The sequence below is a fragment of the Silurus meridionalis genome, chromosome 23 (assembly GCF_014805685.1).
Source record: "Silurus meridionalis isolate SWU-2019-XX chromosome 23, ASM1480568v1, whole genome shotgun sequence".
Classification (NCBI taxonomy): domain Eukaryota; kingdom Metazoa; phylum Chordata; class Actinopteri; order Siluriformes; family Siluridae; genus Silurus; species Silurus meridionalis.
Genome location: NC_060906.1, coordinates 26,469,619 through 26,497,086, shown reverse-complemented (window position 1 = coordinate 26,497,086; position 27,468 = coordinate 26,469,619). Strand labels below are relative to the sequence as shown.

General features: G+C 47.6%; 1 protein-coding gene across 1 annotated transcript; it reads right to left on the bottom strand.

The window, feature by feature from the left end:
• Positions 1-474: 474 nt before the first annotated feature.
• Positions 475-27,468, bottom strand: ylpm1 (YLP motif containing 1). Its single transcript, XM_046835976.1, is given in 22 exon segments — positions 475-791; positions 1,961-2,142; positions 2,260-2,378; positions 2,612-2,663; positions 7,323-7,394; positions 7,479-7,562; positions 8,149-8,232; positions 8,318-8,494; positions 8,843-8,962; positions 17,111-17,173; positions 17,304-17,431; positions 17,509-17,663; positions 17,772-17,934; positions 18,009-18,098; positions 18,177-18,309; positions 18,381-18,501; positions 18,601-20,802; positions 20,989-21,503; positions 25,960-26,154; positions 26,263-26,457; positions 26,663-27,154; positions 27,157-27,468. Coding segments are annotated over 21 exon segments (5,334 nt in total). The 5' UTR covers positions 27,184-27,468; the 3' UTR covers positions 475-791; positions 1,961-1,995.

Below are 27,468 nucleotides of genomic sequence, written 5' to 3'. Positions count from 1 at the left end.
AAAATGTGAATTTGAATTGAAACAGTTCTCTTGAGCAAAAGGTTGCCAGTTCTATATAAAACAAACCAACACTACAAACTCCATTTCTAAACAGCAGTAAAACTGTTGTTTATTTATTTACAGACGGAATCCGTTTCTCCTTCAACTCCCATAAAAACATTGCAGGAAGATGTTCAGACATGTTCCTTTTTAGCTCTGTGTGTTTACAGCAGGTTCTTCCTCAGATTATGGTTAGTATTTGTGATTATATTTTGACTGCATACCACTGATTCATCACAGCTTTACCCCATACACTTCATTCAGTCTTTACTGGAGTTTATTAAACTCTGAACTCATTTTTAAACACATTCACTCAGACCTTTAATCTGGACCTTTCTGGGAAAAGTAATGAGCATGTGTTGACTTCCTGTACCACCTGGACATCTCAGATCTGATCTCAGATCCCGAAAGCTAAAGAATGAGCTCAGAGCCTGGTGTGTGTCACACTGTTTACTGTGTTGTTTATTGGAGTTTGTATGAGAAAGTACAGTCTGAGGGGAACACATGGAGAATATCGATTAAAAAACTAAAGCACAACAGGCTCGCTAACACCTCGCATCAATAAACATCAATAACTGCAGGGCTTCACCTGAGTAACGCATAAAAAAAAAAATAACAAAAAATAACATTCAGGCTAAGAAAACATTTAAGATACTGAAGAGAGAAAAAGTATGAGTGGGGTGCCTAAACTGCACAGATGTAGAAATCACAGCATGGAGCTCCGCCCATCAACCACCTCTGCCGAGAAGAACCTGAAAAACACATGACAAGATTAACATCTATAATACAGGGACCACCGATAACACTAACTTCCCTAACCACCAGCTCCAGTAACACCCCTAACCCCACCTCCAATAACACCCCTAATCCCTCCTCCAGTAACACCCGTAACCCCGCCTCCGGTTAAACCCATAACCCGCCTCTAGTTACACCCTAACTCCACCCCAGCAACACCCAAAACACTAATTTCAATAACACCCCAACCACGCCTCCAGTAACACCCCAACCCCACCTCCAAAACACCCCTAAATCCGCCTCCAATAACACCGCTAACCCCACCTCCTATAACACCGCTAACACCACCTCCTATAACACCGCTAACCCGCCATTTAATAACACAGCCAACCCGCCTCAAATAACACAGCCAACCCGCCTCAAATAACACAGCTAACCCTGCCTCCTATAACACAGCTCACCCCGCCTCCAATAACACCCCTTACCCCACCTCCAATAACACCCCTTACCCCACCTCCAATAACACCCCTAACCCGCCTCCAATAACACCCCTAACCCCCTCCTATAACACCACTAACACTAACTCCAATAACACCCATATTCTACTTTCAGTAACACTTAACAGCTGTAACTTTACATCTAGTATCAGGTGACATGGAGGTACATCTGCTCCTTGAAGACCTCCCAATGGTGGCTCTCAAGGCTCAGTACTGGTTTCTTTCTTGTTCTTATTTTTACCTGTTTTCAATCTGCCATTTGTTTTCAGGACCTCACCCCACTTCTATGCTCCCTAGATCATCTACCAGAGTGCAACTGATCCCTCCATCGTCTACCTCTGCAACACGGCTCCCTCCATTGTCTACCTCTGTTCCCTCCATCTCTCAGGGTACAATGAAGCCATGCTTAAAGACTAGCAGTAGAATAATAAGATCTAAAGGCCTATGTCTAGCAGCAGTACTTAGACCAAGCCTTAAGTTCCAGCTATCTCCTCTCACAACAAAGCTTTAGACTGATGTTTGTACTCTGTGTTCTAATGCAGCTCTGCATAGAGACTTCGAGTCAGTCTGGATAAAGAAGTGTCAGATCAGTAATGAATATTTCAGCCTCTTGGTTCACTCTGATATATTGTCCCAGCCCTACTTTTGTCTAAATGAACATAAAGGGACGTGTTGCTATGTGAACTCACCGTTCTGGATGTAAAGAGGACGAGTATAAACGGCTCTAAAAGTATTTAGTGCGATTGAGCGCTCGCTGAGCTAACTGTCCACTCTCATCCGTGATCTTCTCCCAGTCCGTCTGTCCTACTACAAACCCAATCGCTCGCTTCCGATCTGCATCCTTCTGCTCCTCCAGATCAGCCCAACGCACCTACGCCCCACACACAAAATATTCATAATCTGTCCTGTCATTGGTGATGCCTACACCTCAAAAATCATAAAGTAATAAGATAATTATGGGATTAAGACAGATTTGTTGAGTATCTACCCTTTTCTTTCCCGGCTGGGACATGCGACTGGCGTAATCATCCGGCAGCTGTAAGAAGTCTTCCATAGCAGAAATGTCCCGCTTCCGCTTCCCTCCTCCAGCTAAACCGTCTAGTTTATCTGTACGAGTGAAAAGGTCACAGAGGTCATCATCATGCCAACTACTGCTTGTATTTAAAAGTGTGAGAATGAAGTGACTGTGATGGTCACACTGATATTACAGTGAGTATAAATCAGGATTCAGACCGTGAGAACGAGAGGGGTGTGGGTGGGGGACACATCATTTCACACTCACAGTAAATGACAGCACTAGAAAGAAGAAAGTGTGAATTGAGTATAAACTCATTACTCACCCAGTTTGGCCTCAGATGTGTCCATCTCCCATTTGCTTTTGGGAAGGTATCCCTATATTACAGAAAGACACTCCAGCCGTTAATGATCAGCCATGGGAGAGAGACAAAAGGGAGAGAGTGGGAGAGCGAGCGAGAGAGAGCGAGAGAGAAAGGTGGAACGAGGGATGATTGCTCTTGGCATAAAGAGGAGCACAAGATGAAAATGATGGTTTTAGAAAAAACTGCCACAGGATTATCTGTGATATTTAAGTGTGTGGGTGTGGGAGAGAGACAGTCATGATGTAATACACAGTGTTATAATACTGTGATACACAGTGAGCTCAGAGTTCCTGCAGCTGTTCATCACATTATGTAATAAGATTCGAACACAGTTCCTCAGGATTGAATTATAACACCCATCTGAGACATGATGAACATGGCAATGACCCCAGTGCTGAGATCCACCAAACATCAGCACCAAGAGCATACTGAGGAACAGGGAATTACAGGAGGCCAAGGTTTCAACACGTCTGATGTAAATACTGCAGTTACACAATGATCATAAAGCTAATAGTGACACATGCAGTTAATCACAGAGACAATAACACAACTTCACCACAATCTCTTCACACTGGTTTATAATCCTATGAGAGATAAAGTCAGTGTGAAATCACTAACTTCATTTTATGTACAGATTAATAATATTTATTTATATTACTTAAGTTACTCAGATGTTTCTACTGAAGACAAGTGTTAATGTAAACTTTATGACTTTCACCATAGATATAACCCCCCCACCAACCCATTACCATAGACATAACCCCCACAAACACTTTACCATAGACATAACCCACCACAAACCCTTTCCTATAGACATAACCCCCACAAACCCATTACCATAGACATAACCCCCACCAATCCATTACCATAGACATAACCCCCACAAACCCTTTTCCATAGACATAACCCCCACCAATCCATTACCATAGACATAACCACCCACAAACCCTTTTCCATAGACATAACCCCCACCAATCCATTACCATAGACATAACCCCCACAAACCCTTTCCTATAGACATAACCCCCACAAACCCATTACCATAGACATAACCCCCACCAACCCATTACCATAGACATAACCCCCACCAACCCTTTACCATAGACATTACCCCACCGACCCATTACCCCCACCAACCCATTACCATAGACATTACCCCTACTGACCCTTTACCCCACAAACACTACAATAGACATAACCCCCACAAACCCTTTACCCCCACTAACCCGTTACCATAGACATTACCCCACCGACCCTTTACCCCCACCAACCTATTACCATAGACATTACCCCTACTGACCCTTTACCCCACAAACCCTTTACCATAGACATAACCCCCACAAACCCGTTACCATAGACATTACCCTACTAAGCCTTTACCCCACAAACCCTTTACCATAGACAATACCGCCACCAACCCTTTACCATAGACATTACCCCACCGACCCATTACCATAGACATTACCCACCCCATTACTACAGACATTAACCCCCACCAACCCTTTAATACAGACATTACCCCCCATTACTACAGACATTAACCCCCACCAACCCTTTAATACAGACATTAACCTACCCCCTTTACTACAGACATTAACCTCCCCATTACTACAGACATTATCCCCAACAACCATTTACTACAGACATTAAAGCCCCTCATTACTACAGACATTAACCCCCCATTACTACCAACATTAACCCCCACCAACCCTTTACTACAGACATTAACCCCCACCAACCCTTTACTACAGACATTAACCCCCTCCCCTTTACTACAGACATTAACCCCCTTTACTATAGACATTAACCCCCACCAACCCTTTACTACAGACATTATCCCCAATAACCCTTTACTACAGACATTAACCTCCCTCCCCTTTACTACAGACATTAACCTCCCTCCCCTTTACTAGAGACATTAACCCCCTTTACTACAGACATTAACCTCCCTCCCCATTTACTACAGACATTAACCTCCCTCCCCTTTACTACAGACATTAACCCCCTTTACTACAGACATTAACCTCCCTCCCCTTACTACAGACATTAACCTCCCTCCCCATTTACTACAGACATTAACCTCCCTCCCGTTTACTACAGACATTAACCTCCCTCCCGTTTACTACAGACATTAACCTCCCCCACTACAGACATTAACCTCCCCAATTACTACAGACATTATCCCCAACAACCCTTTACTACAGACATTAACCTCCTCCCCTTTACTACAGACATTAACCTCCCCCTTTACTACAGACATTAACCCCCAGCAACCCTTTACTACAGACATTAACCCCCCCCACACACACACACACACACACACACACCCCAAAAGCTAATAGTGGGTTGACTGTATACATTACTGGTTTCATGGCAAACATCACAACTTTCACCATAAACATTACTAGTTTTACAATAAACATTACTGGTTTTACTGTAGACATTACAAGAATCATTGTCAATGTTACTGGTTCTACTGTAAATGTTATTGTTTAGTATAATTGTTACTGGTTTTACTTGTTACTGGTTTTTACTGAAGATCTTTTTGTTTTACTGTAGGATTTAATGGTTTGACGGTAAACTTTAGTGGTTTTATTATGAGCATTACTGGTTTTACTGTAGACATTTCTGGTTTTACTGCAACCATCACAACCTTAACCGTAAAATTTACTGGTGGTACTGCAGACCTTACTGGTTTTACTCTAAACATTTTTTTTTTCTGTAGGCATTACTGGTTTAACTGTAGGCATTGGTAATGCTTAGGCATTACAAAAATACTTCAAGTTCATAAAAAACATTCTTCAACCTCTCCCTGGACCAGTCTTTTGTCCCCTCATGCTTCAAACAGTTCCCAGCACACCTGCCTCCTGAGTAGTAATAAAGTGCTTTCAAAAACTGGTCAGAGACTTCATCACTGCCTCACTACAGGACACACTGGATCCTCTACAGTTCACTTACTGCCAGAACCGCTCTACTGAGGACATTATTAAACATCTCCACACTGCAGAAAAGGGAATGATGCAAAAATGCTGTTTGTGGACTACAGTTCAGCGTTTAATACCAGAATCCCCTCTACACACCACCGCTACGTTGAAGGTCCTGGGACTCTGGGGTGCTAAGAACTTTCTACACCTGCACCATTGAGAGAGAAAATTCTGATGGGTAGCATCACTTCCTGTTTCAGGAACAGCACCATGCAGAGGGTGGTGCGGTCAGCTGAAAGTACCATCCACACAGAGCTCCCTAACCTTCAAGACATCTACAGCACATGGTGCCATGTCCATAGCCATGAAGATTGTAAAGGACCTCAGCCATGCTAACAATGGACACTTTTTCTGTTGCGTTAAAAAGCACTTCCGCTCCTTAAAGGCAAACACAGAGCGAATGAGGAGGAGCTTCTTCCCGCAGGCCATTCGAAGTCTAAACGAGGTAACACCTGGCACCTGGACTTCCTCTACTGGACTTACTTTTCCTTCCTTTGCATAAATCCTTTTGCACAGTCGTCCACTGTCACTTACACTGGACTGGCAAAGCACAGGGTCACTTTAGTGACAATCACACTGGGACACTAAAAACTGGACTCTGTCAATATCTGGGTCATATACATATCATCCCCTTCTGCCTAACTCATGTATCTTTATTTATAGTGTATACATATTTTTTCTAAATTTTTACACTTCTTATACCTTATACTTTAGTTTATTTTTTATATTCTATTTACCTGTTGGACCGTCGTAAAAAACATCTCACTACATAAAACTGTATGAATGTGTGTGTGAAATTAAATTTGTTTTTGTTAACTCGATCTCTCTCTCTCTCTCACACACACACACACACAGTAATTAGAAGGTTCTCACAGAGAATAATTAATAATTATAGTATAGATGGTATAGTAACCATTATTACTGCCATGTCTCATCACTCTAGAAGTCACTACTGATTTAGTGCAGACATCATCATTCCTTCACTGTAGACATTGTCTAGACGTTAGCTAGGGTTTACTGCAAGCTCATTACATTAGCTGTAAATAGTCTCTTTAGTGCAAAAATAACCAGCTCATTTTAGATAAATCTTTATTGTTTACTGTTAACATTAACCTTTACTGCAGACATTGTGATCTTTATTATTAAATGTTCAGTTTAATCTGCACTCTATATTGTGTTCAGGTTTGGCTAAATATCTCTCTCACTCACACACACACACACACACACACACACACACACACACACACACACACACACACACACACACACACACACACAAAAATACAAGGCGTAATAAAGCTTAAACTACAGCCGTGTCCCTGCAGACTGCATGTGGGACGGTGTATTAAAGCAGCTCATACAGAATAGTGTTGAAATGTTTACCTGCATTTGACTAATTTAATTTTTTTGCAAAAGTAAATCCAAACCAACACACAATTCATAAAACCAACAACAACTGGAACAAATAATTTAATTAGTAAACAAATATTTTAATAATGCTGCATTAGGAAACTTCAATTTAATGGAATTTTATTACAGAATTGAAATTAAATCTGTTATAAACACTTCAGTGAAGCAACACCAGGCTGCAAACACGTCTACATTTCAGTATAGTAACTGTAACTCAAACGTCTGGAGAATGAACACAGTGTTTAAAGAGTAAACATGCAGAAACATTAAAGTCCTACCAGATCTGCCTCCTCCTCTTCCTCCTTCTTCTCTTCAGCTGCAGCATCCATCTCAGAGTCCTCCATCTCCACCTGGAACACAGAGATCTGAGATCATCACCACCATCCTCCTCATCATCATTAAGAGCTCTGTAGTGTTCAGTGTAAACTACACACCTCCTCTATAGCAGCGTCCTGCAGCAATGAGCGAAGATCCAGACGTGCCATGTGCACCGGGGCCGACTCCCAGCTGTTCGCCAGCTGTGAAAACACATTCAACAGATTCCAAAATCATTATATATATATATACACACATATACACACACACACACACACACACACAGAGCACCTCTTATTACTTCTTATCGCCCGTGACCGTCACCTCATCACCCCTTGTCGCCCCCGTGACCCTCACCTCATCACCCCTTATTGCCCTGTGACCCTCACCTCATCACCCCTTATTGCCCTGTGACCCTCAACTCATCACCCCTTATTGCCCTGTGACCCTCACCTCATCACCCCTTATTGCCCTGTGACCCTCACCTCATCACCCCTTATTGCCCTGTGACCTCAACTCATCACCCCTTATTGCCCTGTGACCTCAACTCATCACCCCTTATCTCCCCTTGTGACCCTTATCTCACCACCTCTTATCACTAATTATTACCCCATAACTCCCACACCACCCCTCATTACCCCTGTGACCTCCACCTTATCAATTACCCCTGTTATCCCCTTGTCAATTACCCCTGTCATCCAACAATAACACCCCTTATTACCCCACAACTACCACCTAAGGTCTCTTTACCCTAACCCTGTATGAGCTGTGTAAAGAGTAGAGAAAGACCTTGGTGATGTCCTTTAGCTTGCGCCCATGAATGTTCCTCTTAGCACAGGTCTGATGGTCAGCAGAGACTTCAGCTACGTAGACCTGTGGGGCAGGAGATGGGGTTACAGTGAGACAGTGTCAGAGAGAGAAAGCCACGGTTCTCCTCAATGAGGAACAGACAGCTCACCTCAAACCCTTTGGTTTTAGCTGCACTCCAGAACTGCTCGAAGTACTTCACTTTCTCATTGATGGCGTCGAGGATGATGAAGGGGAAGAAGCCATCGTCCAGTGTCTTTCTAAAGGTCTTCAGCATGCTGTTCCTGTAGGTGTCCTCCATCTCTGGCTCATACTCATATTCTAGGACCTGCAACAGTGTACACATGATCAACACTCTACCTGCATGAGTACACAATTGGCGGTGTGTGTGTGTTTAGAGGCATGTGACTATATGTTTGTTCGCACTTGTGTAGAGGTGTGTGTATTTGTGTGAGAGTGTATAGAGGTGTGTGTGTGTGTGTGTGTACACACAGGTAGAGACTCACTGTATAGAATTTTATTCCTGAAATAAGTAAACATGGTTTTCGTGATTAAAAAATACAGAAAATTATCTGCTTTATTTTTCTCTGGTGTAGAACATTCCTGTTCCTGCTCCTCAGTAGCTCTTAAACTCTGAAAGCACCTGGTGGTGTCTGATGCACGTTTGAATTCTAACCTTAGTTTTAATGCGCTTCCCAGTGTCAGGGTCTTTCTCCTCTTTCTCCACTTCAGTCATGAAATAGTCATCGAGACCAAGTACTCGCGGTGGAGCTCCTCCAAACTCCACCTCCTTATCCTGGAAAAGACACCATCACTCAATCACCATCACCACTCACTCCCCAAGACTCACTCCCCACCACTCACTCACCACCTCTTACTCCTCACCATCACTCACCACCACTCACTCACTCACTCCCCACCATCATTCACCACCACTCACTCCCCACCATCACTCACTCACTCACTCCCCACCATCACGCACTCACTCACTCCCCACCATCACTCATCCACTCACTCCCCACCATCACGCACTCCTCCTCCCCACCATCACTCACCCTCACTCCCCACCATCACGCACTCACTCACTCCTCCCCACCATCACCATCACTCACCCACTCACTCACTCCCCACCACTCACTCCCCACTCACTCCTCCCCACCATCACTCATCCACTTACTCACTCACTCCCCACCACTCACTCTCAACCATCACTCCCCACCATCACTCACTCCCCACCATCACTCACTCCCCACTCACTCCTCACTCCCCACCATCACTCCTCCCCACCATCACTCACCCCCACCATCACTCCTCCCCACCATCACTCACTCCCCACAATCACTCACTCACTCCTCACCATCACTCATCCACTCACTCACTCACTCCCCACCATCACGCACTCACTCCTCCCCACCATCACTCACTCACTCACTCCCCACCATCACTCATCCACTTACTCACTCACTCCCCACCACTCACTCCCCACCATCACTCACTCACCATCACTCACTCCCCACCACTCACTCCCCACCATCACCACCATCACTCACCCACTCACTCACTCCCCACCATCACTCACCCACTCACTCCCCACCATCACTCATCCACTTACTCACTCACTCACTCCCCACCACTCACTCCCCACCACTCACTCACCATCACTCCTCACTCCCCACCATCACCATCACTCACCCACTCACTCCCCACCATCACGCACTCACTCCCCACCATCACTCATCCACTTACTCACTCACTCCCCACCACTCACTCTCAACCATCACTCCCCACCATCACTCACCACTCACTCCCCACCATCACTCCTCCCCACCATCACTCACTCACCATCACTCACTCCCCACAATCACTCACTCCCCACCACTCACTCACCATCACTCACTCCCACTCACTCCCACTCACTCACTCACTCCCCACCATCACTCACTCACTCCCCCACCATCACCATCACTCACTCACTCCCCACCATCACCATCACTCACTCACTCCTCACTCCCCACCATCACTCCCCACCACTCCCCCACCACTCACTCACTCACTCACTCCCCACCACTCACTCACTCACCATCACTCCCCACTCACTCACTCACCACTCACTCACCATCACTCACCACCACTCACTCCCCACCACTCCCCCACCATCACTCACTCACTCACTCCCCACCACTCACTCACCATCACTCACCCACTCCTCCCCACCATCACTCACCCACTCACTCCCCACCATCACTCATCCACTTACTCACTCACCACTCCCCCACCACTCCTCCCCACCATCACTCACCCACTCACTCCTCCCCACCATCACTCCCCACCATCACTCACCCACTCACTCCTCCCCACCATCACTCATCCACTTACTCACTCCCCACCATCACTCACTCCCCACCACTCCTCCTCCCCACCATCACCATCACTCACTCCCCATCACTCACTCCCCACCATCACCACCACTCACTCCCCACCATCACTCCTCCCCACCATCACTCACTCCCCACAATCACTCACTCCCCATCACTCACTCCCCACCATCACTCACCCACTCCTCCCCACCATCACTCCCCACCACCACTCACTCCCCACCACCACTCACTCCCCACCACCACTCCCCACCACTCACTCACTCACTCCCCACCATCACTCACCCACTCACTCCTCCCCACCATCACCATCACTCCCCACCATCACTCATCCACTCACTCCCCACCAATCACTCCCCACCATCACTCACCCACTCACTCCTCCCCACCATCACTCATCCACTCACTCACTCCCCACCATCACTCACTCCCCACCATCACTCACTCACCCACTCCTCCCCACCATCACTCCTCCCCACAATCACTCCTCCCCACAATCACTCACTCCCCACCATCACTCACTCCCCACCATCACTCACTCCCCACCATCACTCACTCCCCACCATCACCACTCACTCCCCACAATCACTCACTCACCATCACTCATCCACTCACTCACCACTCCCCACCACCACTCCTCCCCACCACTCACTCCCCACCATCACTCACTCCCCACCACCACTCACTCCCCACCATCACTCCCCACCACTCACTCCCCACTCACTCACTCACCACTCCCCACCACTCCTCCCCACCATCACTCATCCACTTACTCACTCCTCCCCACCATCACTCACCACCATCACTCATCCACTTACTCACTCACTCCACACCACTCACTCCCCACCATCACTCACCCACTCACTCACTCACCCACTCACTCACTCCACTCACTCACTCCCCACCACTCACTCACCACTCACTCCCCACCATCACTCACTCCCCACTCACTCACTCCCCACCATCACTCACCCACTCCTCCCCACCACTCACCACTCACCACTCACTCCCCACCATCACTCCCCAAGACTCACTCCCCACCACTCACTCACTCACTCCCCACCATCACTCACCACCACTCACTCCCCACCATCACCACCATCACTCATCCACACTCACTCCCCACCATCACTCACCACTCACTCCCCACCATCACCACTCACTCCTCCCCACCATCACTCATCCACTTACTCACTCACTCCCCACCACCACTCACTCCCCACCATCACTCCCCACCATTACTCACCCACTCACTCCCCACCATCACCACTCACTCACTCCCCACCATCACTCATCCACTTACTCACTCCCCACCACCACTCACTCCCCACCACCACTCACCCACTCACTCCCCACCACCATCACCATCACTCATCCACTTACTCACTCACTCCACACCACTCACTCCCACCATCACTCACTCCCACCATCACTCATCCACTTACTCACTCACTCCCCACCACTCACTCACCCACTCACTCCCCACCACTCACTCACCACCACCACTCCCCCACCATCACCACTCACTCCCCACCACCATCACTCCCCACCACCATCACTCACCACTCACCCCACCATCACTCACTCCCCACAATCACTCACTCACTCATTTACTCACTCCCCACCATCACTCACCACCACTCACCACCACCACTCCTCACTCACTCCCCACCATCACTCACCCTCACTCCCCACCATCACCATCACTCACCACTCACTCACCATCACTCACCCTCACTCCCCACCATCACCACTCACTCCCCACCATCACTCACCCCCAATCACTCAATCACTCCCCACCATCACCACTCACTCCACCATCACTCACTCCCACCATCACTCACTCACTCCCACCATCACTCACTCACTCACTTCCCACCATCACTCACTCACTCATTTACTCACTCCCCACCATCACTCACTCACCCACCATCACTCACTCCTCCCCACAATCACTCACCCCCACAATCACTCACTCACTCCCCACCATCACTCACTCACTCACCACTCACCACTCACCCACTCACTCCTCCCCACCATCACTCACCACTCACTCCCACCATCACTCACTCCCCACTCACTCCCCACAATCACTCACCCACTCCCCCACCACCATCACTCACCTCACTCCCCACCATCACTCACTCCCCACTCACTCACCATCACTCCCCACCATCACTCCTCACTCCCCACCACTCCTCACTCACTCACTCCCCACCATCACTCACTCACTCCCCACCATCACTCACTCACTCACTCCCCACCATCACTCACCACTCACTCCCCACCATCACCACTCACTCCTCCCCACCATCACTCCTCACTCACTCCCACCATCACTCCACTCACTCACTCCCCACCATCGCTCACTCACTCCCCACCATCGCTCACTCACTCACTCCCACCATCACCACTCACTCCTCCCCACCATCACCACTCACTCCCCACCACTCACCCACTCACTCACTCCCCACCATCACTCACCCACTCACTCCCCACCATCACTCACTCCCCACCATCACTCACTCACTCCCACCATCACCATCACTCATCACTCACTCCCCACCATCACTCCTCACTCACTCCCCACCATCACTCACTCACTCCTCCCCACCATCACTCACCCTCACTCCCCACCACCACTCACTCACTCCTCCCCACCATCACCACTCACTCACTCCTCCCCACCATCACTCACTCACTCCCCACCATCGCTCACTCACTCCCCACCATCACTCACTCACTCACTCCCCACCATCACTCACCACTCACTCCCCACCATCACTCACTCACTCCCCACCATCACTCACTCACTCCCCACCATCACTCACTCCTCACTCACTCACTCCCCACCACTCACTCCTCACTCCCCACCATCACTCACTCCACCATCACTCACTCACTCCCCACCATCACTCACTCACTTCCCACCATCACTCACTCACTCACTTCCCACCATCACTCAATCACTCACTCCCCACCATCACTCAATCACTCACTCCCCACCATCACTCACTCACTCACTCCCCACCATCACTCACTCACTCACTCACTCCCCACCATCACTCACTCACTCACTCACTCCCCACCATCACTCACCACTCCCCCACCATCACTCCTCCCCACCATCACTCACCTCACTCCCCACCATCATTCACCACCACCACTCACCATCACTCATCCACTCACTCACTCACCACCATCACTCACCACCACTCACACCTCTCATTATAGCATAATGTTTACATGCCGTTTGTTGCTGATCTCCGGGACTTGCTCTATTGCACAATATTCTGTTAATCCCTTGGTCACTGATCACTTTATCTTGATTGCTGCTACCATATTTTTTATACTATTATAGAATTGCAAAATTCTGTTTATATTTGTTTACATTTCTGCTACTGTGCACCTTATCCTGTCACGACAGGTTTTACTGGGAACTACTGCTGCTTTTATTTTTATATTTTGTGTGTTGTCCTGCACTGTCCTGTGTTGTCTTGCACTGTCTTGTGTTGTCTCTTGCACTGTTTGCACAAGTTGCACACATGCACTTTATGTGTGAGGATCTTAGTTCCTGGCCCTGTGTTCTTCTGTTCTGTGACTGTTGTTTTATGTTGTTTTATGGAGCACCTGGGTTCAGGAGAAACGTTGTTTTATTTCACTGTATACTGCATCAGCTATATATGGTTGAAATGACAATAAAAGCTTCTTGACTTGACTTGACCACTCACCACCACTCACTCACTCCCCACCATCACTCACTCATTCCCCACCATCACTCACTCACTCCCCACCATCACTCACTAACCCTAACCATCACCACCACCACTCAATCCCCACCATCACCTAACCCTAACCATCACTCACTCACCACCATTCACTCCCCACCACTCACTTCCTCTCTCCCCACCACCACTCACCACCACTCACTCCCCACCACCACTCACTAGGGGTGGGAGAAAAAATCGATTTGCCAAACTATCGCGATTCTTTTTAAAAAGATTTTGAGATCGATTTGTCTACCTCAGAATCGATATATATTTAATTATTTTACTTTTCCAGAAAGGTGGTGGGAAGATGTTACCGCTTTTATTCCAACAGAGGGCGAAACGTATTTTGTCGTTGTCCGTATCAGATGACGTCGTATCCGTTTTAAGCTGGTGCAAGAAAGCAAACCTATTGCAAAGTCAGTGGAGCAAACCTCTGAGAATTGTTTAACGGATAAAGATCCTGCTTTAGTCACAGACAATGTGTCTAATATGGTTATCGCTGCCCAATTAACCGGCTTTCTCCATATTAAGTGCTACGCGCACACTCATAATCTGACCTCTGGCGCGCACTGAAGCTGCCCGCTGTCGCAGTTACTCGGACGAGTACGACGCATCACAGGATATTTCCATCGAAGTGCTGCAGGACTTCATGTTTTGCAGGAAAAACAAAAGTTACTGGAGCTCCCTGTGCACAAACTTATAACAGACGTTTCAACGAGATGCCATAATAGCTCTCACCTGAGGTGAGGAAGAGAGAGAAGGATATTAGCACCTTGACTGAGTTGGACATTGGAACAGTTTAACGGCACTTTTATTTTATTTCAGAGAGTATTGTTTTTAGTTATTTGTTGCACATTTAAATATTATATTCAAGTTTTTGGTACTTAAAAAGTTTTATGCTTCAAGGTTCTTTATGCTCTATGCTTTAAACAATGAATCGCAATAGCTACAGAATCGCAATATGTATTGAATCGGCACAAAAGTATCGGGATAGTATTGAATCGCCAGATTAGTGAATCGTCCCAGCCCTACCACTCACCCACCCACTCCCCACCATCACTAACCCACTCACCACCATCACTCACTTACTCACTCACCACCACTCACTCCCCACCATCACTCACCCACTCCCCACCATTGCTCACTCACTCACTCCTCACCATCACTCATCCACTCACTCCCCACCATCACTCACTCACTCCCCACCATCACTCATCTAATCACTCTCCACCATCACTCCCCACCACTCACTCACTCCCCACCATCACTCACCCACTCACTCCCCACCATCACTCCCCACCACTCACTCACTCCCCACCATCACTCACCCACTCACTCCCCACCATCACTCCACCACTCACTCCACCATCACTCACTCCACCACTCCCCACCATCACTCACTCACTCACTCCCCACCATCACTCACCACTCACTCCTCCCCACCATCACACACCCACTCACTCACTCCCCACCATCACTCAATCACTCCCCACCATCACTCACCCACTCACCACTCCCCACCATCACTCACTCACTAACATCATTCACCCACTCACTCACTCCTCCCCACCATTACTCCCCACTCACCACCATCACTCACTCACTCATTTACTCACTCCCCACCATCACATACCCACTCCCCACCATCGCTCACTCACTCCTCCCCACCATCACTCATCCACTCCTCCCCACCATCACTCACCCACTCACTCCCCACCATCACTCACCCACCCACTCACCCCACCATCACCTAATCACTCCCCACCATCACTCACCCACACACCCACTCCCCACCATCACTCACCCACACACCCACTCCCCACCATCACTCACTCACTCCCCAACATCATTCACCCACTCACTCACTCACTCACTCATTTACTCACTCCCCACTCACCACCATCACCCACCACCAATCACTCATTTAATCACTCCCCACCACTCACTCACCCACTCCCCACCACTCACTCCCCACACCACTCACTCACTCCCCACCACTCACTCACTCCCCACCATCACTCCCCACCATCACTCACTCACCACCACTCACCCACTCACCCCCACCATCACCTAATCACTCCCCACCATCACTCACCCACACACCCACTCCCCACCATCACTCACCCACACACCCACTCCCCACCATCACTCACTCACTCCCCAACATCATTCACCCACTCACTCACTCCTCCCCACCATTACTCCCCACTCACCACCATCACCCACCACCAATCACTCATTTAATCACTCCCCACCACCACTCACCACTCCCCACCACTCACTCACTCCCCACCACCACTCACTCACTCACCACTCACTCACTCCCCACCATCACTCACCATCACTCATTTACCACCACCATCATTTAATCACTCCCCACCACTCACTCCTCACTCCCCACCACTCACTTACTCACTCCCCACTCACTCCCCACTCCCCACCATCACTCCTCACTCCCCAACATCATTCACCCACTCACTCCCCACTCCCCACCATCACTCACCACCATCACTCCCCACCACCACTCACCACTCCTCCCCACCATCACTCACCCACTCACTCACTCCCCACCATCACTCACCCACTCCCCACTATCACTCACATACACACTCACTCCCCACCATCACTCACTCACTCATTCACCACCACCACTCACCACTCACTCACTCCCCACCACTCATCAACCAACAGTATTGTCATGTGATGCAGAACATCAGCAGGTAAACCAAAAGCAGGTAGTGAGGCATGAACACAGGTGTGTGTGTGTGTGTGTGTGTGCGCGCGCGCACGTGATTTTACCCGGATGAGCTTTGCCAGGTGGCTCTTCCCACTTCCTGGTAACCCTCGCATTATTACCACAATCTGAAATAAAATTGATATACATATGCAGTATCTGCTCAGATGTTGTGTAAATGACACCAGATATGAAGTGCTGTTCCTGATTAGCATGTATGTTTATAAAGTGTGATGGGTAACGTGGAGGAACCTTTACCCTGTCAGGACGACTCGCACGTCCAGGTGGCTTTAGAAGGTCATCAACATTCTTGGTTTCTGGTTTCTTCTCAACACGTTGAGGAAGAGATGGAGGAGGAGGTTCATCGGGGTAACTCCTCCTGTCATCTGAGAGCAAACAGCACGTCAGATGTTTCCTCCACGTCCTGTTTCTACACGTTATAAACAAATCCTGCTGAACTCACTTGTGTAACCTGAAGCTGCATGATCATAGCGATCAAGACTTCTTTCATATGAAGATCGGTTATACGGCTCCCGATCTCGGCTCGAGCGACTCGAGTGCTCCCTCACATCCCTCTCACGATCCCGGTAAGCAGGACGGGGTGGGCCTGGGGGTGGCCTAAACAAACGACAAGGCAGAGTAAATACCACAAACTACCCCAGGAAAGAGACTGAGGAGTGCAGAACTGTAGAGAACATACTGAAGAAACTCCTAGAACTTTCCCACCTCTCGTCTCTAGAGTAACGCTCTCTTTCCACACGATCCCTCTCGTAATCCAGGGAAGGTCTGTCTCGGAATGGTTCTCTGTCTCGATTCCTTCCATATTCCCGCTGGTCCATGTAGGAATCACCTCTTCTATCGTAGTATGGGTCCCGACGTCCAAGAAGTTCTGTGAGGCAAAACGTTCATTACAAACTTCTGGCATTAACACACCACTTAAAGCAGAGCGCAGAATACACCAACCTTTCTCATAGAGTCGATCAGATGGCAGAGGATCAGGCCTCAGTACAATCCTCTCCCCATAGGAGATCCTCTCCACCTTTGCACCAACATCTGCTTACAGAAACCATCCATTAATTCTTCAAATCCATACCACACCTACTCGGCATGTTAAAATGGGCCTGTGTTTACCGTGTCCGTGACCATAATCCACCGTGGTCGTAATGAAGGAAGGTTTTGGAGGTGGTGCTGATGCTGTGTGGAGGAAATCTGCAACTGGGTTGGATTTGTGCATTCCAGGTTCCAAGAGTCTTCCAGACACGTCCTGTCCACACAAACACAAATGTTATGTCAGATTACTAAGTCAGAAAGTGTTTATAATAAAACACCACTTACCTGAAGAGCATTTTTAACCTCGGGTGGAATTTCAAGTCCAAGAAGACCAGCAGAAATTTCAGAAGCTACTCCTGGAGACTCAGAAGTTTCGCCCAGAACCTTTTTGCTCTCTTGAAGCTCTCTATTTTCCAGAAACAAAACCAGTAAAAAAAAAAATAAAAAAAAAACTATATACAAATTAATAAAATATGATCATGCATCTGTACGTGCATCCGTGTACCTGATCATCTTCAGCTCCTGAGCAGCTTTGAGGATGATTTCATGCTGCCTTTGAGAAAGTGCAAGAACGGTTTTGGTTCCACCTGGTGACATCTGATCAAGTGGAGCTTCTGGAACACTGCTTTGTGGTGCAATGGGGAGTTCAGAGTTCCTATCATAAAGAGGTCGAGTTTCTTCAGTGGGATCTGGGTAAATTCTCTCTTTCAGTGGAGGAGGTGGTGGTCTTTCCCAATCAGGACGAGAACGAAAGGGAGGTTCATTATCTCGGTCCCTATACAGAGGTCCTTCAGGATACCCAGGTCCTCTTTGTTCAGCCCTCATTCGATCATCATTCTCATACAAGAACGGTCTGTCCCTTTCCTCCCTCCAGGGATCTTCTCTGTGGTGGTCTGATTGTGGCCCACGTGGTGGATGTGGAGGAAAGTCACGATCTGGATGTTCTCCTCTCCACTCATCTCTCGCATGGTAAAACTCTTCGTCCTTGTAATCCCGGGGGCGGTAATCAGATGGAGGTCTTCCCTGATACCCATCATCCTCAGGTCCAAACTCAGCATATTCTTGCTCATAGCCTCCTTGAGGATCTTCGAGTGGTGGTCTTCTCCACCTATCTATCGCCATCGGATGTGATCGCATGGGTGGCCTTCTCATATCCCTCATTTCATGAGGAGGTAATAGAGGGTGCCTGGGTTCTCTACCATGTGGAAGAGGCCAACCAGGTTCTCTGTCCATTTCATCATGGTACCCAGGTGGACCCACTGGCTCTCTCTCCAATAGTTCATGAGGTGGTAGAGGAGGTCGTCTCATCAGGTCATGACGTGGTCTTGGCCCCCAAGGACCCGGACAACCACGTCGAAAACGAGGCCCCATGTTAGGAAAAGGAGGAGGGGGGCCATGTGGGTCACGTTCCATATTTGATGGTGGAGGAGGACGTCGTGGACCGTGGTGCATAAAGCGTGGTTGGAAAGGGGGGCATCTAGGTCCTTCAAGAGGCAAAGAGGGTCGATGGTGCATCATTGTAGGTCTTCTCTCTGCCCAGTATTGATCTCCCTCCTCCCAGTACTCCGGCTGCTCCTCTTCCCAGTGTTCCACGGGTCTCTCTGCGGGATCCATTCGGCCCTGATGTGCTGCACGTTCTTCAGGCTCTTCATAAAATTCTTTCTGGAAATGATGCTCCTCAGGGTGCCACATCTCATGAGCTTCCCGGTCATCCATCATACAATGTGGTTCTTGGGAATGCTCCCCCCAACCAAAATCCTCTTCAATTGGTGGCTGATGCTCATATGAAGCATCTTCCCCATGAAAACTGGGATCTGATAAAGATGGAGGACCCAGAGGTCTGCTCATCTGTCCTCGACCACGTCCACGACCTCTTCCTCGCATTGATAAAGGAGCTTGACCCCTACCGTGACCACGGAGAGCATGTGGAGGACCATACTGATTTATCTCGTGTGGTGTTCCAGGGGGTTCCTTGTGCAGGTCAGATTGGAATGGGCCTTGTTGAAGAGGCTGTGCCCGTTGTTGTGGAGCAGTAATACTTTTTGATGCCTCTGGGGTCTTATTGGGAGTAGTTAGGGGTTGATTTAGTGGGACAGGTGCAGCTGAGGATGGCGCAGCTGAGGATGGCGCAGCTGAGGATGGCGCTGCTGAGGATGGCGCTGCTGAGGATGGCGCTGCTGAGGATGGTGCTGCTGTTACAGTTGTTTTGAAGTTATCCTTTTTTGAGTCCTTCTCTTTAACAGCCTGTTTGATGGTGTCAGGTTTCTTGCCTTTGTCAGACTGAGGAATTGGATCAGTCTGAACAAAGAATGCATCATCTGAACTCATTACATCATCTGACATGGACTTGTGTTCCGTTTCATTTGGAATCGTTCCATTTTCTTTCTTGCTTGTGGTCACACTTTCAGGAAGAGAAGCTGAAGAAGAATCAGGTTTACCCAGCTGTGAGTTTGGTTGTTTTACCTGGCTAAGTTTAGTTTGTGAGGCAGGAACAGATGGTGGAGATGGACCTATGGGTGGACCCAGGTGTGGTCCAGGAGGTCTCTCATAACGAGAAAGTGGAGTCTCAAATCTACCTGAAGGTCCTGACAGATGCGCATTACCTCGTGGAGGCTTTCCGAAGTGCTGACCACCATCAAACCTGGCTGGTTCACAAAATCTCTGCTGTAATGGAACTTCAAATCTTGGCCCTCTAGGACCTTCAAACCTAAAAAACAACATAAAATCAAAAAAAAAAAAAACAGTCTCACATGTTTATTACCTGATGAGATTTAGCCAAATGTGACAGACAGAATACAACCAAGTTCAACTTTACAGTCTTTAAATCCAGACATTATTTACATTTATAACCAGCAGGGTCCATATTTAACGTTGTAAGACATGTACACCATACCTCGGACCTCTTGGGCCTTCAAACCTTCCACGAGGACCAGGCTGTCTTGCCGCTGTTCCAGGAGGACAGACAGGAACCACTGACCCTGGACGTGGAGCTGAAACCACTAATCCTGGACGTGAACCTGATTCCACAGAATTTGGTCCTGAAAGATTGGTTGGACGTGTGCTCTGAGGAGGGCCTGAGGAAGGAACCAGAGTATTTGGTGCCATCGGGGTGGTGCTCATATCTGGTGCAGGAGGACAGGGCTGCCCATACGCTCCCACCATACCTCCATACGGCTGTTTCATGCCCCTCAGTGTGGTCACTCGCTCGTTCAAATGGGCTGAAGTGGAGCTCATTTGCTCCTGCCACTGTCTCCACTGACCTTCATACTCCTGAAGCTGGTCTTTGTGAGGATATGCCTGGAACTGGTCCAGCCAGAGCTTAAAGTGTCTGTCCCAGTCCTGCAACACCGGTGCAAACTGCTGCTGCTGCATCTCATAGTGCTGCAACTGCAGGTCTGCAGACATGGACTGATGATGAAGAGGAAAAAACACAGATTAACAAGGTTACTGTCCAAGGACTTTCAAGGACTTTTTAACACACTATTCATTTAATATCAAACACCAATCAAACTCACACCCCAGCATATAAAGTATCACTTCTTACAGTAAAGAGGAACAGGTATTTGGTACAGTAGCCTTTGTTTGCAATTGCAGAGGTCAAACGGTTCCTGTGGTTTTTCATAGGGCTGGGCGATAAATCGATTTTATCGATTAACTCGAATGTGTAGTTTACATCGATCTGTTTTAATAAAAATCAGTTTTCTCTTTAATGTGCGCCGACGCTCCCCTCTGGGCTCCCATAGTTTCGAACGAACTCAGCCCCCGCCAAACGCCCCCCTCCCCCGCGCGTTTGCCATAGAGATACACAAACAACATGGCAGCGAGCAGAGAAGAACTCATTCCCAAGAAAAGTTAAGCAGCCGCATGTTGAAAATACACGTTTATGCAGCCGCACTTTGTTTAGTGTTGCGCGTCCAATCGTACACTTACGGTACGGGTGGTGGAAGCGACCAAAATACATGTAAAGACGCTTCAGAAAAATCAGATCATTTAAATCACCATTTTCAAACACTCATAAACAGTCATTTTACTGTGGAGCTTTTAAGAAAAGTAAAGTAAAATCACTCCAAACATCACTGCATTTTTAACCATGTTCCACATTCAAACACTCATAAAACATTTTTCTTTATAAATTTGCTCAATCTTCATATACTTCTTATTTACAGTGTCCCTGTTTATTACTCTTAAATTTTATCCCATTTTACTGTGGAGTTTTGGAGAAAAGTAAAGGCAAAATCACTCAAAACCTCAGGTGCATTTTCAATCATGTTCCACATTTAAACACTCATGAAACATTTTTCTTTGTAGGTTTGCTCATTTTAATGTTACGTTCTATTTTCACAATTTACAAAGGCAGGGCCGCCATCTTGTATTTTTGGCTCGTTGTTTCTGATTGCACTTTAACCCAAAGTGGGTTATAATCCCAGAAGGATAAATAAACTTTATTTAATAAACTTAAAACTTAAAAAAAAAAAAAAAATTGTCATATGCAAATTGATTTTAAGCAGGGGGGAAATCAATTTAAATCGCAAATCGGATTTTTTGTGAAAAAAATCTGGGATTTTTAGCCATTTCACCCAGCCCTACTTTTTCACCAGGTTTGCACACACTGCAGGAGGGATTTTGGCCCACTCCTCCACACAGATCTTCTCTAGATCAGTCAGGTTTCTGGCCTGTCGCTGAGAAACACGGAGTTCCCTTCAAAGATTCTCTATTGGGTTTAGGTCTGGAGACTGGCTAGGCCATGCCAGAACCTTGATATGCTTCTTACAGAGCCACTCCTTGGTTATCCTGGCTGTGTGCTTCGGGTCATTGTCATGTTGGAAGACCCAGCCTCGACCCATCTTCAATGCTCTAACTGAGGGAAGGAGGTTGTTCCCCAAAATCTCGCAATACGTGGCCCCGGTCATCCTCTCCTTAATACAGTGCAGTCGCCCTGTCCCATGTGCAGAAAAACACCCCCAAAGCATGATGCTACCACCCCCATGCTTCACAGTAGGGATGGTGTTCTTGGGATGGTACTCATCATTCTTCCTCCAAACACGTTTAGTGGAATCATGACCCAAAAGTTATATTTTGGTCTCATCTGACCACATGACTTTCTCCCATGACTCCTCTGGATCATCCAAATGGTCATTGGCAAACTTAAGAGGTGCCTGGACATGTGCTGGTTTAAGCAGGGGAACCTTCCGTGCCATGCATGATTTCAAACCATGACGTCTGAGTGTATTACCAACAGTAACCTTGGAAACGGTGGTCCCAGCTCTTTTCAGGTCATTGACCAGCTCCTCCTGTGTACTGGGCTGATTTCTCACCTTCCTTAGGATCATTGAGACCCCACGAGGTGAGATCTTGCATGGAGCCCCAGTCCGAGGGAGATTGACAGTCATGTTTAGCTTCTTCCATTTTCTAATGATTGCTCCAACAGTGGACCTTTTTCACCAAGCTGCTTGGCAATTTCCCGTAGCCCTTTCCAGCCTTGTGGAGGTGTACAATTTTGTCTCTAGTGTCTTTGGACAGCTCTTTGGTCTTGGCCATGTTAGTAGTTGGATTCTTACTGATTGTATGGGGTGGACAGGTGTCTTTATGCAGCTAACGACCTCAAACAGGTGCATCTAATTTAGGATAATAAATGTAGTGGAGGTGGACATTTTAAAGGCAGACTAACAGGTCTTTGAGGGTCAGAATTCTAGCTGATAGACAGGTGTTCAAATACTTATTTGCAGCTGTATCACACAAATAAATAGTTTAAAAATCATATATTGTGATTTGGGGATTTTTTTTTTGGATTATGTCTCTCACAGTGGACATGCACCTACGATGACAATTTCAGACCCCTCCATGATTTCTAAGTGGAAGAACTTGCAAAATAGCAGTGTTCAAATACTTATTTTCCTCACTGTATAAGCCGCACCCACTGAATTTGACAAAGATTTTTATTTGGAACATAAATAAGCCGCACCTGTCTATAAGCCGCAGTGTCTACACTGAAACTAATGAACTTTACACAGGCTTTAATGAAAGACAGTGTCTGTTACATGGTGTAACAGGTGAAATATGTTGTGGCTCCTTTAAGAGCAGAGCGGTATTTTGGGAATAGCCTGCTGCCGCATTTTTCCGCTATTACTGCATTAGTGCAAGACTGAGGAATATGTCCTTATTATTTTCTGATGCTCATTTCTAAGTTTCTTTGACTAACCTGTAACGCTGTTGCCAAGAAAAATAAAAAATCACGAGTTTTGGAAACCTGTCTGTGCTTATATGATTTCTGTTGTAACTGGAGTTAGAGAGCTCTCCCTTCACCCAGACTCAACACGTTACAACGGCTTGTATCTAAACAGTAGCAGACCAAGAAAGTCATTGTTCACTGTCTTCCTCCTTCCTTTCACAACTACAGTGGAACCCACTTATCTCAACCTCGGTTAACTCGACAACCCTATTAAGTCGACGTTTTTGAAGTGGAACCGCCAAATTCTCGCTTTGTCTAAGCATTTTTTATCGGTTATGTCAACTTTTTTTATGTCGCCGAACCCTGATATCTCGAGCACAAGGGGGGAAAATTTGCCATTTATTGTCGGTTATCTCGGTGCAGCCGCAGAAGAACTCGCGGAAGTGGCGGAAAAATCAAGTCTTACAGCTGCTACAGGTGTTGTATTGTATACTGGTGAATCTTTGCTGTTAGTTAGTGCACATATGCCTTTTGTTGTTAAATGTTATGCGATGAACGGGAGGCGAAAGCCGCGCTGGGTAGGAGCACAGCGCGGAACGTGGGATGGGCAGCAAAAGCATAGAATGAACACCGGCAGGATCGGGGAAGGGGGGGAACTTTAGGAAGGAAAGCACAGCCGTTGAGAGAGTGCCGGTGGGAAGACACGTACCGGGATACGCATGCGCGATAACAACGACCGCCGTAAACCAACATATACCAACAATAACGGACAGTGAGAGTGTGGAAGTTTAAATAGGAGCTGGTGATGATGATAAACGAGCACCATATGTGCGCGATTAAAGCCGGGAGCTTCAGAGAAAGCGTCCGAGAAAGCACCTGACACGCTGAAGGGGGCCGAAGGGGGCGTGGCAGGTGGATTCCTGACAGATAAACATGTACTGTATGTATTTTTATAGCATGCCTTCATCAAACAAATCGCAGCAACGCTGTTGTGTAAAAAACCCTTTAAAAACACGTGCATGCACATTCTCATTTATTAACGCACATCATGCACATAAAGAAATTTCAAGCACGTTAATATATTGCCGCCATTTTGATTTTCGTTTATCTCGATCATTGGTTATCTCGATGCTTTTTGCCGACCCCCTAGGACATCGACATAACCGGGGTCCACTGTATTACTCTCAGGAGTTTATCTTTTTGCATCGTCGTGCGTTTAAAAAAAAAAAAAAGGTTTTTCTCCCGATGCCATGCAGCTCAGGACACAGGTGAGGTGTGTATACAATAATATAATAAATAAATATAATATAATAAAATAATAATATATTTATATACTGATACACAGGTTTCCTCCTGAAGACCACTAAACAAAATTGATTTTCAATTTAATTCAAGCACTTTTAAAGATCTATGTTTGTTTTCAACAACTTTCCAGGCCTTGAATCCATGTGTATAAAATTCAAGTACTTTCAAAAAGTATGAGGACCCTGGATTAATAACTGTAAGGAAATCCTCACTCCTGTTACTTCTCCTGGAGGACAAGAACATCCAACTTTCAACAACTTCTAACACCAGCAGGTAACACAGTCCACTTAAACTCAGTACTGAGAACCAGAACTCCACTGAACCAGGTCTCATCACTACAGGTCAGCACTGTGATGGTGTACAAGGTGATGTGTGTGTGTGTGTGTGTACCTCTAAGTGTGCAGGTTGCTGGATGACCTGTTGGTAGCGGTGCAGTATCTGCTGAAGCTGTGTGTGTTCCTGCATCAGGGCCTGGTACTGATACCCCGCTCTGTGGTACTGAACCTGCTGCCACTGAGCTGCTGCCACCTGCAGTTGCTGTAACCTCGCTGCCTCTGCCGGGTCTGCAGACTCGGCCATGCTGGGCTGAGACGCGCACGCACGCACACACACACGCACACACACAGAGGACTTCAGATCTTTGCAGTTTCAGTAGAACAGGTTGGATTTGCTGAAGCAGCAGTAGGATGTTACCTTGTCGTCAGGTGGAGGAGGTGGAGGAGGTTCCTCTTTAGGGGGTGGAGGAGGTGGGGCTTCATGCGGTGGTGGGTCAGGGGACGTGCCTGTGTTTCCTTTAGAGGACACGTCACTACCTCCCTGCTTCATCTTCTCATTCTTCAACTTCTGAAGGTTGTGAAGGTGCTGCTGGTACCAGTAATCCTGCTGCTCCTGCACACACACACAGAGAATTAACGTACAATAGTACACAATAAGTGATCTACAGCACCCTGATAGTGTATTACACTGCCCTGTGTGTGTGTGTGTGGTTGAAGTCAGTGTGATGGAAAATGCAGGATGGGGGGCACGACTCCGACTCGGTTCAGGGTGATTTGTATGGACGGTGATTTAATGGAGCAGTAAAGATGGATCTTACCTGTAGAGACATGGCAGACAAGTTAGCTGTCTTCTCTTTCGGCTCTGCTGCTGAACTCTCCGTGGTGGAGGTTGTGGTGGAGGTGGTGTTCAGGGAGTGAGCTGGTGTTGGTGTGGTGGTTTTAGGTGCTGGTGGAGGTGCAGATGGGGGTTCAGGTGGAGCAGCGCCTCTGTTCTGAGCAGGATCCGGCTGAAAGTGAGATGTAGGTGGTGGATATCCTGCCGCAGGTCCGCTCCACTGTGGAGGAGCCGCTGGAGATGGAGCAGGAGCAGCGTTGAAGTTGGCGTTATTATAGTGTAGCACAGACTGGAGCTGCCTCTGGTGGAGCTGCTGAAGCTGCTGCATCTGCTGCAGATGCTGCTCATGCAGGCTGGAGAAGTTGGAGGAGTTTGCCGGAGATGGAGCTCCATATCCCCCGAAGCCACCGGCAGACGGAGGCGGGCCGCGGAAAGGCTGAGCGCGCGGAGAGAAGTGCTGAGGCTGCGGGCTCCACCGCCATAAGCGCCCCACGCAGGGTACATGCTGGAGAATAGCCTAGCCTAGCTTAGCCTAGCGTAGCCTAGCCTAGCGTAGCCTGGAAGAGAACGACATACAACGCGGAGCGGACTTTCCTCCGAGAAACTAATTACATACAGGGAACAAGTTAGAGCTCAGCACCGCGCTGCCCAGCGGGAGAGTCCACACTGCCGCATATTACTCGCGGATTCACTCCCTTTGTCTACCGAACACATCCACCGCTCCTCTGGCACCGGAACATTAGCAATTCAGCTAACATGGACCCGCACTCATTACGTCATAACGCTCTG